Source organism: Tachysurus vachellii, chromosome 13 (genome assembly GCF_030014155.1).
Source record: "Tachysurus vachellii isolate PV-2020 chromosome 13, HZAU_Pvac_v1, whole genome shotgun sequence".
Taxonomy (NCBI): Eukaryota; Metazoa; Chordata; class Actinopteri; order Siluriformes; family Bagridae; genus Tachysurus; species Tachysurus vachellii.
The window spans coordinates 4,128,527-4,145,175 of record NC_083472.1 but is presented as its reverse complement, the minus strand read 5'-3'; the positions used below and the strand labels follow the sequence as shown (position 1 = coordinate 4,145,175).

At 40.0% G+C, this 16,649-nt stretch overlaps 1 protein-coding gene across 2 annotated transcripts in view; it reads left to right on the top strand.

Moving 5' to 3' along the window:
* hipk3a (homeodomain interacting protein kinase 3a) overlaps positions 1–16,649 on the top strand; it is a 42,917-nt gene that overhangs the window by 18,443 nt on the left and 7,825 nt on the right. The window contains exons 3-14 of one of the 2 annotated variants that reach the window (XM_060884443.1): positions 4,015–4,138; positions 10,037–10,156; positions 11,556–11,642; positions 11,887–12,071; positions 12,370–12,532; positions 13,133–13,256; positions 13,414–13,547; positions 13,769–13,884; positions 14,716–14,877; positions 14,964–15,302; positions 15,560–15,706; positions 16,168–16,412. In XM_060884443.1, coding sequence (XP_060740426.1) covers positions 4,015–4,138; positions 10,037–10,156; positions 11,556–11,642; positions 11,887–12,071; positions 12,370–12,532; positions 13,133–13,256; positions 13,414–13,547; positions 13,769–13,884; positions 14,716–14,877; positions 14,964–15,302; positions 15,560–15,706; positions 16,168–16,412 — 1,946 coding nt within the window. Of the gene's footprint in view, positions 1–4,014; positions 4,139–10,036; positions 10,157–11,555; positions 11,643–11,886; positions 12,072–12,369; positions 12,533–13,132; positions 13,257–13,413; positions 13,548–13,765; positions 13,885–14,715; positions 14,878–14,963; positions 15,303–15,559; positions 15,707–16,167; positions 16,413–16,649 lie in introns of both variants that reach the window. The other variant, XM_060884442.1, reaches the window with a different exon arrangement.

Below are 16,649 nucleotides of genomic sequence, written 5' to 3'. Positions count from 1 at the left end.
AATTTAACGTGTCCGAGCAGCTGACCTTTGCTCTGGCCAGGTTTCATTTAACAACATGGCTCTGCAAGAGAAAGAAAAAACCTCTCAGACTCCTCTCTCCATGACAGAACTCTGAGCTGTTGTTTCAGTGAGGCTGCGACTCTGATAGACGGCTGTTTGAGATAGGGACGTACGAGGAACTGCAGAGTATCTTTGTGTGTGTATATTTTCCTACGTTTAAATCAGCTTGGTCATCATGTGGCTTTTTTCTCCTCTCGCTCTCTCTCTCTCTCTGTGTGTGTGAGTGTTTGAGTGTGTGTGCGCGCCCTCCACACCAAGATATACACCCCACACACAGATATGCACTCTAGCAGGCACGTGTGGATTATTGCAGCAAATTCCTCCCTCTGTCTGTCTGTGTAGGGGACACTGCCAGAGCACAGCACTGTTTTCTAGGTCTGTTCTCTCTCTGGAGAAGCGGTAAACCCCTGGAATTTGACACACGGCTTGTCGTCTACTCTCCTGAACATTGACACAACTGCAGCCCTCAGGGCTTTGTGCAAAATGAAGTGTTACAGCATGCCTCAGTATCATGAGCTCTTCTGGGAGATTACCGCATGTTCAAGGATACCAGAGCCCCTGACCAAGGACACAAGCAGCGTAGTTTAGATAGAAAAACCTGTTGCCCTGGATCTGTTCCTGAACTCTAATATTGTACTGTTGTCATACATCGTGCTCACGTTATTATACTGTCGTCATTCACTTATTTATACTGTTGTATCCAAACAATGAACTCATTGCTCTTTTAAAGGAACGTTCCACCCTGAAACACATTAAATATATTTAGACTGAAGCAATAGCGGTAGAGCTAAGCAGTAAAGTGCTGCTGCATCACTCTGGTCATACATTGAAGCAAGGGCTTATTAGAGAGTGTGTCTCAATTAATATTTATTATATATTTTGGAAGCTTTAGTGTAAAATATTAACCCTGATATTTTAATCAAAATATCACGTATCACTCCCCAGATTCTAGCTGTGAAAGATATGTCCATATGTGGCCACCATGTGTTGATGGTATCAAGCTTTATCAGGGCTACACAACGAGACCACCAAAACCACCACTGTCATATTATCAAAAGCCAAATGGTCTCTTAAATCATATGAGAATTGGAGAAACCGATGTACAAGATTTTACTCATCGTAAACCATATTGTGTTGCCGCATAACCGACATTTATGGCGTCATAATCAGGACATACGTGACTCCTTAATAGTTAGAGGGTTTTATACTTGTAATTTCGGTGAGAAAAATCCCCCAGTGTTTTCCCTCCATTCCAATTTACATTTCCTCCCTGTGGGCGAAAGGTTACACCGATGGATCACTTCCCTTTTCTGTGTAAAATTTTTGCATGTGATTTTTTTTTTTTTTTTTTTAAACTTTTTCCTCCCTCCCTCCTTCTCCACTCCATTATTGCACCTTGTTGGCCAAGTCAAATTCCTCTACACACCCCGACGCTTTGGAATAAAGCCAATCCTGCATGGTAGCACAGTTAACAGTATGTCACAACAACACACTGCCATAGGGAGTGAAGTCCTTCTGACTCTTCCAACTTGGCTTACTTGTTTTTTTTTTAACCAACTTGTAAATAAAAGATTCATTTTGGATCCATTTCCAAATGGTAATGAAAAAAAAATACCCCCATCCCTCAAAAAAGGGATTTGCTAAGTCAGTTGCTTTAGTTCTGGTCAGTAATGCTGTTGTTTGTTTGTTTTTGTTTTTACATTTTTGTTGTTTGTTTTTTTTTTTTTAAGAAAGAAATGGTAAGTCGGTTTTGTTTAGTTCTATTCAAGTTTTTTTTCCCCTGCGTGTTTTCTGTGTAGCTGTAGAGTTTGGTAGCAGTAAAGATTATAAAGTGTATACAACAGCCGCAGGTTAAACACCGCTAGCTGTAGTGTGATTTATAAAGAGTCTAGATGGAAATTTTTTATGGAAAGTCCTAGCCGGATGCAGAAGGGACGAGAAGTAGTTTTATAGAACGTGTACAGGATAATAGACAGAAATGGTTTCTAATTAGTATTTTTGAAAAGAATTTGCAGTGATACACCGACTAACCATGACACAGATTACCATCACACACAGTTTTAAGTGCCTGAGCTGTTTTAGCCAAAAATAGCTAAAAACATGGACAACTGAATGTCACATTAAGCTTTACTCTTCTGGGAAGGTTTTATTTTAGTTTTATTTTATTCAGCTACAAGAGTATTAGTGAGATCAGACACTTAAGGATAGTGAGGAGGTTTGGGGTTTAGTTGGTGTTCTAGCTCTTCCTGAAGGTGTTCAGTGGGGTTGAATCCAAGTCAGGGATCTGTGCATGACACTTGAGTTCTTCTACTCCAACCTTAACCTCCAAACCATGTCTTAATGGAGCTCTGTGCTTTGTTCACAGGGACGTTGTAAGGCTTGAACCAGCCTGCAAGCACACCCTGGGTACACTGATAATTTCTAATGAGTTGTATTTTTTGTCGCAACATAAACAAACCCAATTTTAGAAGAACTGAAGTAAAGGTAAATCTAGGAACTCTGGCTACTTCTCCTCTTCACTGTCTCTTTTCCCGGGCCTATAATTTCTGAGACGTGCTTGGTGACAAGGTTTGCTTCATTAACTTTGTACTGGATCAGTGGTGATGTCCTTGTGTGAGGGAACATTAGGGCTTCCAGTGTAGCATTATGCAAACTAGGGCTGGGAAATAATACAATAGCTGATTGGATCTCTGATTGGAAACAATTGATGAGATTTTTCCTGATCGTGTGTGTGTGTGTGTGTGTGTGTATATGTGTGTATATATATGTATATATATACGTGTATATATATATATATATATATATATATATATATATATATATATATATATATATATATATACACACACATATATATATATATATATATATATATATATATATATATATATATATATATATATGTATATATATACGTGTATATATATATATATATATATATATATACACATATATACACACACATACACACAAAAGCAATATTGCTGATTATTTTTTTTAATCACAACTGTTTTTTTGGATTGGTGGGTTAAGCAGAGTCGTTGTTTGACCGAGAATAACCTTTTCGAGTTTAGTGTTTGCCTTCAGCATGTGTATGGCTGCTATTGATTTGTCTCTCCTAATCTGAGTGCAGATTAAGAAAGGGTTAATCCCCAATAGCTGCCTTGTAGATCTACACCATTTGTGTGTTTCAGCTGTGTCCGTTCCATATTTATGTTCCATAAGTCCTGCTGTCATCACACTTCCTCATTCGGACCAGACTCTTACAAGCATTTATGCCGGTCGTTTTCTCTCTGGTTTATTAGGCCGTACTAAATGTTCCAGTTCTTGCTTTTTGAAATCATGTCTCTTTGTACCTGAGGACTTTTAGCAGCTCTTTAAGGCACCAGAGTGCATTATGCCTTCACATACACCACGCTGACACCCGGTGTCAGTCTGCCACGCACTAATCACCCCCCACGACAGCCTTCACCAACTGCATCATCGTGTCTGTTGCTAGGCAGCCAGCATTCCCGCCAAAACCCACCCCGTCCCACCAGCCCCTGTTGTCAAGGTAGCAGATGTGTTGCTGTGACGTCAAAAGTTCTATCTCGGGTATGAATGTGATGTTTGTGTGTGCATACGTGCAGAAAGACATTATGTTCAGGAGCACACACACTTTAGAGACTGTGGTTTTAAATATGACTCTGTGACTGATGGTTTTGAATGTTTTTGCATTATACATGGATCTCCAGCTTAGCGAGTCTGTTCAGTTTTTATTAAGTGCCGTATATCTGCTTTTATCGTGTGTGTGCGCGTGTATGTCCTTTATGTTCACTCTGACCTCGATTATTGGCCTTGTGCATTACATTTATTACAAAATCACGCAGCCCTTAGCTGTCCAGTCAACAGCCTGTTGTCACAGTAACACCTCTACTAACTGTGTGTGTGTGTGCATGTGTTCTCTCTTCCTAGGGCTCCGGAGATCATCCTGGGTCTGCCCTTTTGTGAGGCCATAGACATGTGGTCACTGGGCTGCGTCATCGCTGAGCTGTTTCTCGGCTGGCCGCTTTACCCCGGAGCTCTGGAATATGACCAGGTAACTCAGTAAGCTAATGGTTCACTTGCTGCCTCCTGCCTTGGTGCCTAGAGCCAAGGGTTTCTCCACCCCGCCTCTGTTCCTGCACTTTCTTTGTTTTCATGGGCTGCTTGCATTAGATCAATTAGATGTACCTGTTCATTTCTGCAGATCTGGTGTACAAAACACCTATGTGTATTCTCTTCTCTTTTAAAAAAAAGATGCAAAGCTTTGGTAAACAAAATTAGTGCATCCTTTGTGTCAGTGACGTAAGAAACCTTCCCGGTTCTAGTTGGCTGGTTAATAACTGCAGTACGTCTTCGGTGTTGCTTTGATGGCAGTATTGAATTTTATCATCAAGCAGTGAGCCATAGTGTAAGCTTTTCAACCTTAGGTTATCCCACAGCAACACTGAACATATGCTTAACTTCATATACCCTCAGTTTTACGTGTAAGAAGAGCCCTTTAGAGTCACTTCATGCCAATTTCCTGACTATTAACAGTAGAGACTACCGGGTTACTGCTACAGGAATCAGTCACTAAACATCAACTCTAACACGGCGGCAGAGCAAACGATGTTAACTATGAGAACGCACAAAAACGTGTGTTAAAACAAAACTTTTAAAGCAATGTCTGTATTGTTATCTCTGGGAATTGTTGATGTGGTGAAATTTTTGGTTTGGAGAATTTTATTTAATGTGTTTAGAAGGAGTCTGTCATTCTTGGTTAGGCTTTCTGTTTTCTTGGTAAAATTACAGGGTGTGTGTGTGTGGTGAGGTAATGGCTGTTTATCGCAGCTGTAATGTAGGTAAAAAACAAAACAGGAACTTGCTTATCTCTTGGACATTTTTACACCATATAAATGAGTAAAATTCATGATGATTCATTCATTAATAAATTAAACCTAGAAACTGTCAGCAACAGTTATGTAGCAGAACACGATTCCATTATTGTTTATAGAGCAGCACAAAAATTATAGATACAATCAATGTTAAGGAACATCTATGGCCAAAATGAGTTAATCTAATACATTACAGTGTAGCTGCCATCAGCAGTTGTTCCCTCATCCGCCGGTGTTTTTTCCTCCCTTAAATGTAATATAACAACAACAAAAAAACTCCCGTCCTCACCACTAAGATGTAAGACTTATCCATGGCAGAAAACTGTTATTGACTGTTAAAGTGCTGACACTGGAGACTCCTTCCATACAAAGCTTTACTCTACCGATTAAATAACACGCTTTTGAACGTCTTATCATGCAATCTTCCACTGTACGTGTCTCCGTGAATGAGTTGTTGCTATGGAGACGATAATGCATTAGGCCGTGTGCATTTATATAAACCTGTGATTTGTCTCGGTGGTAAAAGCGCTGTGAGAAATATTACGGTTACAGAAAACTAATCAGCACTTCCTCATCCAGAAGCCAAGAGCAGCGTGTTGTAGGTAATGCGTTATTGTCTGTCATAGGTGCAATCGCAGGAACACCGAGAACTTGAGATATAGCTGTGAAATGTTGAAAAACGTAACCTTAAGTTTTTTTTTATAGACTCAACGGAAGCCTGAGGCTTTTTTTTCCTTCCCCCATCGGTCCTACCCAGAAAAGTTGTTTTAAAGCATAGCCGAATGTGCATTTATATCAGTTTTAAATAAAAATTTACGTTTTATGAATGAGTAAAGCTTCTACAATTGGTAATGATGTGAACACTACAATCAGGACTCGCTGGAACAGCGTCATACTCGGAGTAACAATAATGAAGCCGCACCCAGTAACTAACTCACACTGCACACGTTTACTCACTTCTTTGTTAGAGATTGTGTTGCTATAACAAAATGTAGGCACAAAGCTAGGATTGCAGAGGCCAAGCTGTGCAATAAATGCTGTTTGCCTCAACCTGATACTCTTAGCGTGATTTTTCCTGCTTCTGAACTTTCCCTGACCTGTACTTTTTTGTGTTTAGGAGAACAAAATTAGTGTGAAAAAAAAAAATGTAAGTTACGTCCATTTCGCTAATGCAGCACACGTCAAATTAATTACTCTTACAAGTTTGACTTCCTTAGTTGGTATTAAGGTGCGCTGTTAGCATGTAATTTAGCTTCTTTCTTGAACTGAACACTCGAGAGAAGCAAAACCAAGGAGCCGACCGAATCGATCTCAAGCTTGAAACAAGGAAAACTTTTAAATATTGAACTTCAGCATTAATCTGGAAAATGAGTAATGAACACTGTGATTTCTACCATGAAAGAGTTGCTGGATAAGAAGCTGGATAAGAACTTTACACCAGAGTTGAGGAAGTTGTCAACATCCATCGTCCATGCAGACGCATCAACATTGTTAACTTTATTCGGTTATATATACAGTAGTTTGTTGCTCAGCAATGTTGAGTGATTCTGATTTTTACAAACTTGTAGAAATGACATTATTTACATTGACTTCATTACCTGTCCAGTGTCACCCAAATGAGGATGAGGTTCACTTCTGAGTCTGGTTCCTCTCGAGGTTGCTTCCTCATATCATTAAACTTATTTATTTTGTTCTGTTTCTATACTTCTGTAGTGTTGCTTTAAGGCAATATGGGAATTGTTTAAAAAGAAATTGAAAAATAGCAGTACAGTTTGGTATATTTAATATTTTTGCATAATTAGCAGCATTGATGTGCAGCCATAGTTGAAGCTAGAGGTTTGTTTTAGCCAAAAAGCCATTGCCTGAATATATTCCTATCAATTATATAAAAATTTTACTTGTTCTAGTTTGTGGGAAATTTACATTGAGTAGCTTTTATTGTAATGCAGCCTGTTGATGTATCTGATCTGGAACCTTGTATCTAACCAAGCAATACGATGCCTTATTGTTGCAGCCCTTTTATTCTACTTGAGGCTAAAGAGGAAGCACAGGAACATGATGCGTCTGATTTAAACGAGAGCAAGTCACCGTAGTGCCACAGACTTTTTGACAAAAATGTAAACCTGTTAAGGATTTCTGGTGTGTCGGTCAGATCCTCTCGTGTGTGTGATGTGCGGAGAAACTCGTGCTCTGTGCTGACTGTAAACGTCAGACGGTGCCAGCGCCGGGTCCAATTCCGCTCCACACAGCAGAATGTATTTATAACCCAAAGCCGCAGTCGTCTCTCCCCCCAGCATCATGAGCGTGTGCGCACACACACACACACACACACACACTTTTTCCAGCCTGCACTATCAGCAGGTTCTCACTTGAGTGCTTTTTCTGTATTTGGGTTGTGGCAACTCGATCGCGTCTCTATAACTCCCTCATGATGCCACAAACAGTAACGGCGCTTGTTCAACACCACATTGAGCTCCAGAGCCCGTAAAACGAGACAGGACAGAAAAAGACTCCGGGTGGGGGTTTTGTGGAAGGGCAATCTGGTCAGTCAGTCTCTCTGTCTCTCTCTTTCTCACACACACACACACACACACACACACACTGTTTATTATATTCATACATTTTCTCTCTCTCACTCTCTCTCTCTTTCTTTCTCTCTCTCTCTCTCTCTCTCTCTCTCTCACTCACTCTTTCACACATACACACAGGCACACAGTGGTGTGTGTATTGCTTGTAACAGGCCCTCCATGACACAGAGTTTCTGAGAAGTGGTGGTTTGTGCGCTACTCACCTCAAACATGGTTTGACCACAAGACAAACAGAGCTACTGCTATTAGAGATGACACACTGGTTTTAGAAGTCAAGCCGATGTTTTTTTTTCTTGTTTTTTTTTTTGCCCCTTTCAGCTGTATTATGTACCAGGACTACACATAAATGGTGCTTTTGTAAATCTTTTTGGTGTTGTGGGTTTTTTTTTGTTTTGTTTTGTTTGTTTGTTTGGCTGGTGAAATCATTGGCTGCGTTAAAACATGCCCGTAACGATCAAAGATGCCAGGGTGTGGACTGAAGGACAGGAACACGTTTCTTTTGTTTTCATGGTCCACGTATCAGTTCTTGGTTTGAAAGAGCAGTCGGTTTTGGCATGCACAAACAAGCACTGAAGTTTTTGATCAAACATTTTTTTTTTGAATACACATCATAAAACATCACTGTGAGACTTTCAGTTCTGTTAAATGGCTTGATGAAGTGCTTTTGAAAGAGAGAGCCTCATGTCCTGCACATTTCTGTGTTTTCCCTGCTTTAACACACCGGAGGATGGGGGATCTCCATGACATGTTTTGTCATCTGGCTTGGTCATGTTAAAAGAAGTGAACATCTTGACTTGGTAGGTCAACAAAGGTCTTAAAGGTGAATTTAAACACGGAGCCTTGCTGAAAACCAAATGGAATTTGAAATCAGGAAAAACAATGCACAGAAAAACAGTACATGCAGTTTTTGATAAATAGATGGTTTTTGAGGCTAGGGTTGTGTATCGGATGTGGATATTTTTTATTTTTTATTTTTTGTGGCTTTTTATTTTGGTACCACTTCCAAACATGGTGCTTTAAGTGGTGTCTATGGAATGGTTATAACCAGGCCAAGAGGAACCACATCTCATTCACATTGGGGAGGAAATAAGTATACACTTAAAAAAAGAAATCATGTTGTGGTGCATAATTTTAGTCATTTTTTTCCCCCCTTTTCTGGGACTGAGCTCAGTCGTTTGGAGTTTTTTGTCTTCTCCCCTCAAGAGTTGCAGGGTATTTGGTGTTTTCATGACCTTCTCTAATCAATGTCCATCTTTCTTTATGATTGTTAAGGTCCACTTTCTTGTGTCTGTGTAACAGATCAAATAAATGCTTAAAAATGAATGAACTATTCAATATAACAAAAAATATCTTAAAGAATAGTTAATTAATCATAACATCATATAAGGAGAAAATCCTGAAATTCCTTTTTTAGTGAAGATTGTGATTGTGTGTATAGATGGTTTTAACCTATTAAAATTCATTTATGTTGCATAATTGATAGAAATAACACTTTCTTTTCTGATCACGCCACTTTCCACAGCCACCAACATGACCTTCGCCAAACAGCAGCCGCTTTATTTCAAATAATTCCAGTGTAAAAATCACGAAATACTTTTTCACTAGCTGTTGTTATGGCAACTACAGCCGTTACTTGACCGTTACGTCGTATCATAAGCGATTTGTTACACGAGTCGATTCTTTCAGCATTTTCTGCGGCTTTCAGCTTGCTACTGAATCTGGTTTTTGGATGAGTGGCATCAGTAATAAGATGGCTTGCATATGGACTATAGCATTAGAATAGTTTTCCTTAATCCGAAATGCTGGTTTGAGATGTTAAGCTGATGTTTCTTTTCTTCTTCTTTATTTTTTTTTATTCATTTCCCCTCCATTGATTCTCCTGCGGTGAGCCACACAGTCGGGCTGCACATAAGTGAAGCTTATGTAATAATTTGGATGATGAAATTTTTGGTTGTGTCAAAACATGCGCTTAACAATCAACAACCCCGGGGTGTGGAGAACGAGATCTGTAACTCATCTATACTGGTTCATTTTACATGTTGGTGCTTTGATTTAATAAAACTGTAGCTTTGCCAGCTAACAGCTAACCTGAGGTCACTTCCTGTTGCAAGTAATTTGGCCAGTTTGGTTCACAGACACGGGGGAAACGGCATCATAGAGGCAAAGTTGATTTTTAACTTAACATAATAAATAGACTAATACCTCTAGGGTATATTTTAAATATGAAATAGGAGCTCAGTTAACACAATGCACTTAATGACCATTGGAAGTCTGGATTTCTTTGCGTGTCTATCTCACTGTACCAGTGGTGTTGTGTCCAGCAGCTAAAACCTACGAAAGTAGATCATGTGATGCAACAAAGGCGATAAACATCATTTGGAATCGAATGTTTTATTGAGCAATCAATTACTGCTTCATTTAATATGATTCCATCATCACGGTCTCTATAAACCGAAGTCTCAGCCAGTGTCTATCTGTTTTTCTTTCCAGATTCGCTACATTTCTCAAACTCAAGGGCTGCCTGGCGAGCACCTGTTAAACGTGGGGACGAAAACCTCCCGTTTCTTCTGCAAGGAGACTGACTCGCCGTACGCAGCCTGGCGGCTGAAGGCAAGTTTACGTCAGGGTCACTGGCTAAGGGGTCTTGGGTTTCTCAATATGAGAATATTTGCAGGTTGCATCAGAAGAGAAGAATGAGGCAGGAGAGTCAGGAAAAGTAATGTTTAACTAAAAAAAAAAAAAAAAAAAAATATAAAGTAGCACGGAGTTGTCCAGACTATTTAACAGTAATATCCACTGATGCTACAGTCGCAACAATACTCATCAGTCTATCATCTGAGAAATTCCTTCCTTAAAAGTTAGTTTCAAATGGTTTCTTTTATTTGGACCCTAACAGAGAAAACCTCTCACATTGGCAACATTAAAATGAATGGAAACTGTATGAACATATAAACCGCTAGACAACCAGTGATTTGATAAAAATTAAAGGGACGATCTCTGGCATTTCTTTAGAACCTTAAAGACAAAACATACACGCACATATCTTTGATTCTTATCACCAGAGACAATATCACAAGTGGATAAAAACCGTAACTCTATATATACTCATCTCTCCCAGAGATCCAGCTACTCACTTATTTTCCATAGTCTGCATTAATTAACGTCGTTAGCTCATCATTCTATTGAGCTGCTATATTTCGCTACATAATAAGAGACGGTAATCACATTTGAGGTTTCACTTACACAACGTGTTAGGTAATACATTCATGATTTGTCCTTCACTGGTTAAATAATCTGCGGTTTGTGTTTCTCCAAAAGGGCACCTCATTTATTCCACCGATAACGTTAGATGGTAACCCACGAACGTAACATTATACATGACCTTTTCAACGTGTGGAAAATATTCGTTCAGCAGGCGATGGTGGTGATCAAGGAATGTAGATTCATCAGGTTACATACTTGCTCTCAAGCGTCATATGTGAAGCGGTTGAAGATGATCAGATAATCAGAATCTAGTCTTCTCTCGGTATTGAAGTTATAACCGCATTCTGTTACACGATCTGAGATTTTCTTTTATGTTCAAAATTAGAAATAACCAGCAAGTGGTAGAATTTTAAAACTCTGGTCCTTGAGTCTTAACCCTAACGTCGAAGCACGTTTTCAGACGACCCTTGTGGACTCGATCTAACTTGATGAATCATGAAATTTTACACAACTTGAGTGCGTCAGGTCGAGTGTATACTGTATTTAAAGGGCAAAACCCGGACGGACCAAACACCAAGTCTAAAATTGTCAATCAAATCGTTGCTGTTGATAGAGTTTATAATGAACCATTTTCACTAGTGATCTCAGACGTTTGGATCCTTCTGCTTGCTTTCCTGGTCATTGGTTTCACTTAATCAGGCTTTGCATTAATGTCTTGGCTCTGTTGCAGCCCAGAGGTCACTAGAGTGTATTTTATCTTAGCTATACTGCTTCTCCGTCTCTCATCATTTATCGGCTTTTACAGACAACAGAGGAGCACGAAACAGAGACTGGAATGAAATCGAAGGAGGCCAGGAAGTACATCTTCAGCTGTCTAGATGACATCAGCCATGTAAGATGTTAATAGATTAGATCAGCCATTGATCGCATGAGAAGTTACATCCCTTATTGATTTATTCATGTAAAACATACAGAGGGTATTTTGCCCCCCAGAATGAGCTGACACTCAGATTATTGCAGATTTTAAAATCCATTACATAAATATACATTTTTATTATTTAACGCTACTTTGTCGAATGAAATTACATTATGATTTGTGTGCGCGTGTGTGTGTGTTTGTATCCCTCGGCTCTCAGGTAAACCTAGTGATGAATATGGAGGGCTGCGATCAGCTTGCAGAGAAAGCAGACCGGCGTGAGTTTGTAGATCTGCTCAAGATGATGTTGATGATCGACGCCGACCAGCGCATCGCTCCTTCAGATGCTCTCAACCACCCTTTTGTCACTATGCAACACTTACTTGACTTTCCACACAGCAGCCAGTACGTTCACACGGCACACAAAACACGCAGAGCAAAATATTTGACTTTTTATCAAAAAATGTTGATTCGCTTGTGCATTTCCTTATGGCCATTCTCACTAGAGCATGATATCTATCAGTTCTGTTAAAGACAGTCCTCTCTAGAATCTTCATATCTGATCTCTTCCTAAGAGTCTGGTAGATGTGGGAAATGAAACTTCATTAGAGTTTTATCTGTTCAGACAACGATCACAAGAGCACGAATGAAACGAAGCTTTACATTCAGTATGAAATGAGCCTTTGTCCACTGTTCCCTACAGCGTGCAGTCGTGTTTCCACGTCATGGAGGTTTGCCACTCGAGGACCAACGCTTTCGATGCTGTGAACCGTAACAAAGCCCCGCCCCCTCTCATGAAACCTGTCACGCTCCCCAGCGGCCCCAACATCGCAGTCTTCAACAAAATCCCCTCCATGCACTCACAGGTACTTGAAATGAATACAGAAAGTTGTTAACCTGATTAAAGACTAAGGTGGTTGTATTTTCTTAATATAGAAAATACATCTCTATAAAACACAAATCCTACAACTGTCTCTATTAAGGTGATTTTTTTATTAAAGCAAAACAGTTCTTGGGAACTTTCTTCAACTTCCCCACAATATAGTAAAAAAGAGAGATGATTTCTGATTTCTTTGTACTTTGTTGAAGATTTTGTGAAATCCTCGTATTTCCATGTTTACACAAGCACAGATTTTCCCCTTCGAAATAAATTCCAGCACGAACAAGTGCAATTAATCCAGAGATATTTTTAAACCACTTTGGCTAAGAAATTTTTTTGTTTGTTTGTTTTACAAAAATGTTTTTATAGAAATCTTTGTCAACCTAAAATTTGCTCTCAAATTTCCACACAAATTTTTGGTTTTTTTTTTGTTATTATTTATTTATTTATGTAAATATCCCATAATTCAGCATTTTCTTGAATACGTATGCGATTATGAGTAAATTAGTCTGTTTCATCCTTTTATTTATTGAATGAACGATTCTTTTCTTTTTTTGGAATATGACCTTTGTTTTTATGACTCTAGGCGTTGGCTCCACCTGCACCACCTGTGGTACACCCTGGTATTCCTCTGCAGACAGGAAGTGCACAGTTTGGCTGCACCGACTCTTTTCAACAAACCCTCATCCTTTGTCCACCAGCCATTCAAGGTAGAATTTGAATATAAATTCACATCTGGATCTAGATAAGCTCATTTCCATTGTTTATTAAAAAAAAATGTTAAGTTGAGATTAAGTATAATGTGTCTATATTACACATCGCTGTATCTTTTTTAAAAAAAAAAAAAAAAAAAAAAAAAAAAAAAAGGTCATTTTGCAGGAATCGGGTCCAACCCAAACCAGCCGTCAGGGTATTCGGTGCGGATGGATAACACGCTGCCACTGGTGACTCAAGCTCCGGCTATCCAGCCTTTACCTCTCAGACCGGGAGTCATAGCGCAGGTAAGAGTCTGGGTACCTAAACTCAGCAGTTCCACTGAATTGAGCGTGAAACACAATCTCATCCGTCTCCTGCTTGATACTAAGGCGCTTTCAGTGTCCGCACAGGTTCAGGACAAGAACGAGCACCTGTTGTGTTTGTTCAGCATGTTCAGATCAGCGTTCTCTGAAAATTCTTTTCTGACGGCGTTTCTGATGTCTGTCTTCGTCGTTTTTTGCAGCAGCCGTGGTCCAACAGGACTCAGCAGATCCTGGTACCAGCATGGCAGCAGGTGCCTCCTCCACCCACCACGCTGCACTCCGACACTGTCTCCTGCTCCCAGAGGAGAGCGGACTGGGGGTAAGATGCACTGTGCTCAGACACAGTACTCGCCACAATCGTCCACTTTTGCAAAACCATGTTCTACATATATTTTCCTTAGCGTGGTCCTGGCTCCTTTTAAGTGTTCTTTTTGATGCCATCTAAAAATAAATCTATTTGATCATTCTGAAGGTTTACATTATCTTTATCATATTTGGGCACTCTGTTGAACTGTGGTTCTCTGGGACTGTGACCGAACTCGAACCTTTTGCAGCCAGCAGCCGATTCCTTTTGACTGATCCCCCAGACTCCCTCAGGATGCATTAATTATCTAACTCAGCTATTAGGCTCAGTATGTTATTTTGGACAGTCTACAGAACAGTTTTACATCTACAGAACCTACTAGGTCCAAGTTGACATTAGATATATGCTGACTTATAATTTGTTAAGTTATCTTCAACCTTAAACATGACTACAGTCTCCCTTTTCATATTTTAATTATCTGTCTGATTGCATATCCCAGTGATTTATTAATTGCATGGATTGCCTACATGTTAATGTTACTCAGAGGATGAAAATGTGAGTAACGTTACATATGTTAGACTGGCAAGCAGCACCTAATAAACTTTGTCCATTAATGGTGCAGAATAGCACATGCACTGACGTCCTAGACTTTTTCAGGAGTTGGGTGTGGTCTTTTGTAACACAAAAGGTTATTGCTTTCTTTAGCAGTTGGCATTTTTATCATGGCTGCTTCTGGCTACGGGTTCCCAACAATGTCTGGACTGATGCTAACTTATGCATCTTAGCACAGAACCTCTGTAGTTCTTTTTGAATATTCATCTCCAATATTGTCTGCTTTGTTTGTAGGAAAGTGCGGTCATACACCAGCCATTATGGGTCCATGATGCCGCAACAACTTGTGCCCAGTCAGATGGCTGTATCTGCGCACCAGCACATGAACATAGGCATTGCACATGTGGTGTGGCCTCAGACTACAGCCAACAAGAGCACCAAGCCCACTCAGAACAGGTACGGCATTATGGTTATCGTGCATGATTATCAAAGTGTCATAAGTGGAACAGTTTAACCTGACTGAAGGATGGCATGTTTTGCAGGAGTGGGAATATGTCGTACTACACAGAAACGCATACTTCAGTGTGCCTTTCACCAAAGATGCAAAGACAGGACACCCTGCGAAACCCAGAGGCAGGGCTTAGGGACAGGGAGGTGGAGTCGCAGCCCAAGAAGCAGCCAAACCACATAGAAGAGACCGAGGAAGAGAGCTACTGTAAGACGAACGAGCAGAGCTCTGAAGAGCAGCTATCAGCAACCAATCAGCAACGAGAGTCTGTCGTTATTGACAAATCACCAAGCCCGACAGTTAGCGTCATTAGCATTAGCAGCGATTCAGATGAGGACGAGAGGGACACAGAGCAGAGGTGTTCCTCTAACACGTGAGTGTGATAAATAAAGAGTTTTCATTCGGTGACATTAACATTTAAGTTTAACTGATGATAAAAAAGTGGGAAATTTTTGTGATTGCAATCCACATCACAGACATCAGAGGGCGCTAAAAACAACAATTTGCTCCTGCATTTTGTTCATATAAGTGATCGACTTTTGAATCTTCTGTTTTTTTCTTATTATGAAGAGATCTGTAATGTCAGAAAACTAAAATGTTTAAATGTGGATACGTGTGTGTGTGTTTCAGATGTAAGGGAAGTCCAGAATGTGAGGCATGTAAAGGGTCTCTGAATATGGAGCGTGTGTGTTCACTCAGCAGTCCTGACAGCAGCCTGAGCACAAGTTCCTCAGCTTCAGCTCAGTCCAGTCCCTCACCCTGCAAGAGACCTAATAGGTGACCTACACACACACACACACACACACACACACACACACAGGTTCCTTAACTTTCTCCATAAGCACAAAATTCCAACATATGTTTGCAAATTCAGAAATTCTCATGGTAGTTTTTTTGTAGTGCCTACAAAAGTAATGTATCTGAGATTTTGAGATCATTTCAGATCTGAGAAAGAACAAGTTTCCATGTGCAATCATCTTATAGCACAGAGAGCTCATTTTAGAAACTGTAATTAACTCAAGGAGTAAATTTATTATTAGAATTATTGATCAGTTACACTCTTAACAAACTGCACATTTGGTCCATCTGTGCTCAATTTGCTTTATTTGTTCCAAAAGTTCTTGATCAGATGCAGACGTTTCCACCACTAGAGGGTGCTGTTGACTTAAGTTGCCCTAATAACTGTAAACTTTTGTGTGTTTTTTTTGTATTTTTCTTTTATTTTTCTTTTTTTTTAGTATGTCTGAGGATGATGGTCACGAGAGTGGCTGTGACACGGTGGACGGCTCGCCGGCATCTGACTCGCACAGCAGCCCGTTTCCCGAGCGACACTTTCTGAACACCAATCAAAAGCAGGAAGTCCATATGCGGCAGAGCAACACACACACAGAGGCCCAAATAAAACCGGCTATTAGGACCGTGGTAGTGCCACCTCTCAGAGTGTTTAACAACAATAACAACCAGCAGCAGCACAGCAACACAGGTAACATGCACACAACAGACCTCACCTTCCTTTGGTGCATTGAACAGTTCTTTAGAGCATGTTGACAAACTCACTTTACAAACTCTTTCTAATTGTGAGATGACCGAAGCTTGGCAGTGCTCACATTCTGGTTCAACGTGTAAATGAGAGTATACATGGTCACAGCCCATATGTCTGCTTTGCAGGTCATAAGGGAGAGGCAGGAGGTTACCACAGAGGCTCTTGCAGGTGATTATG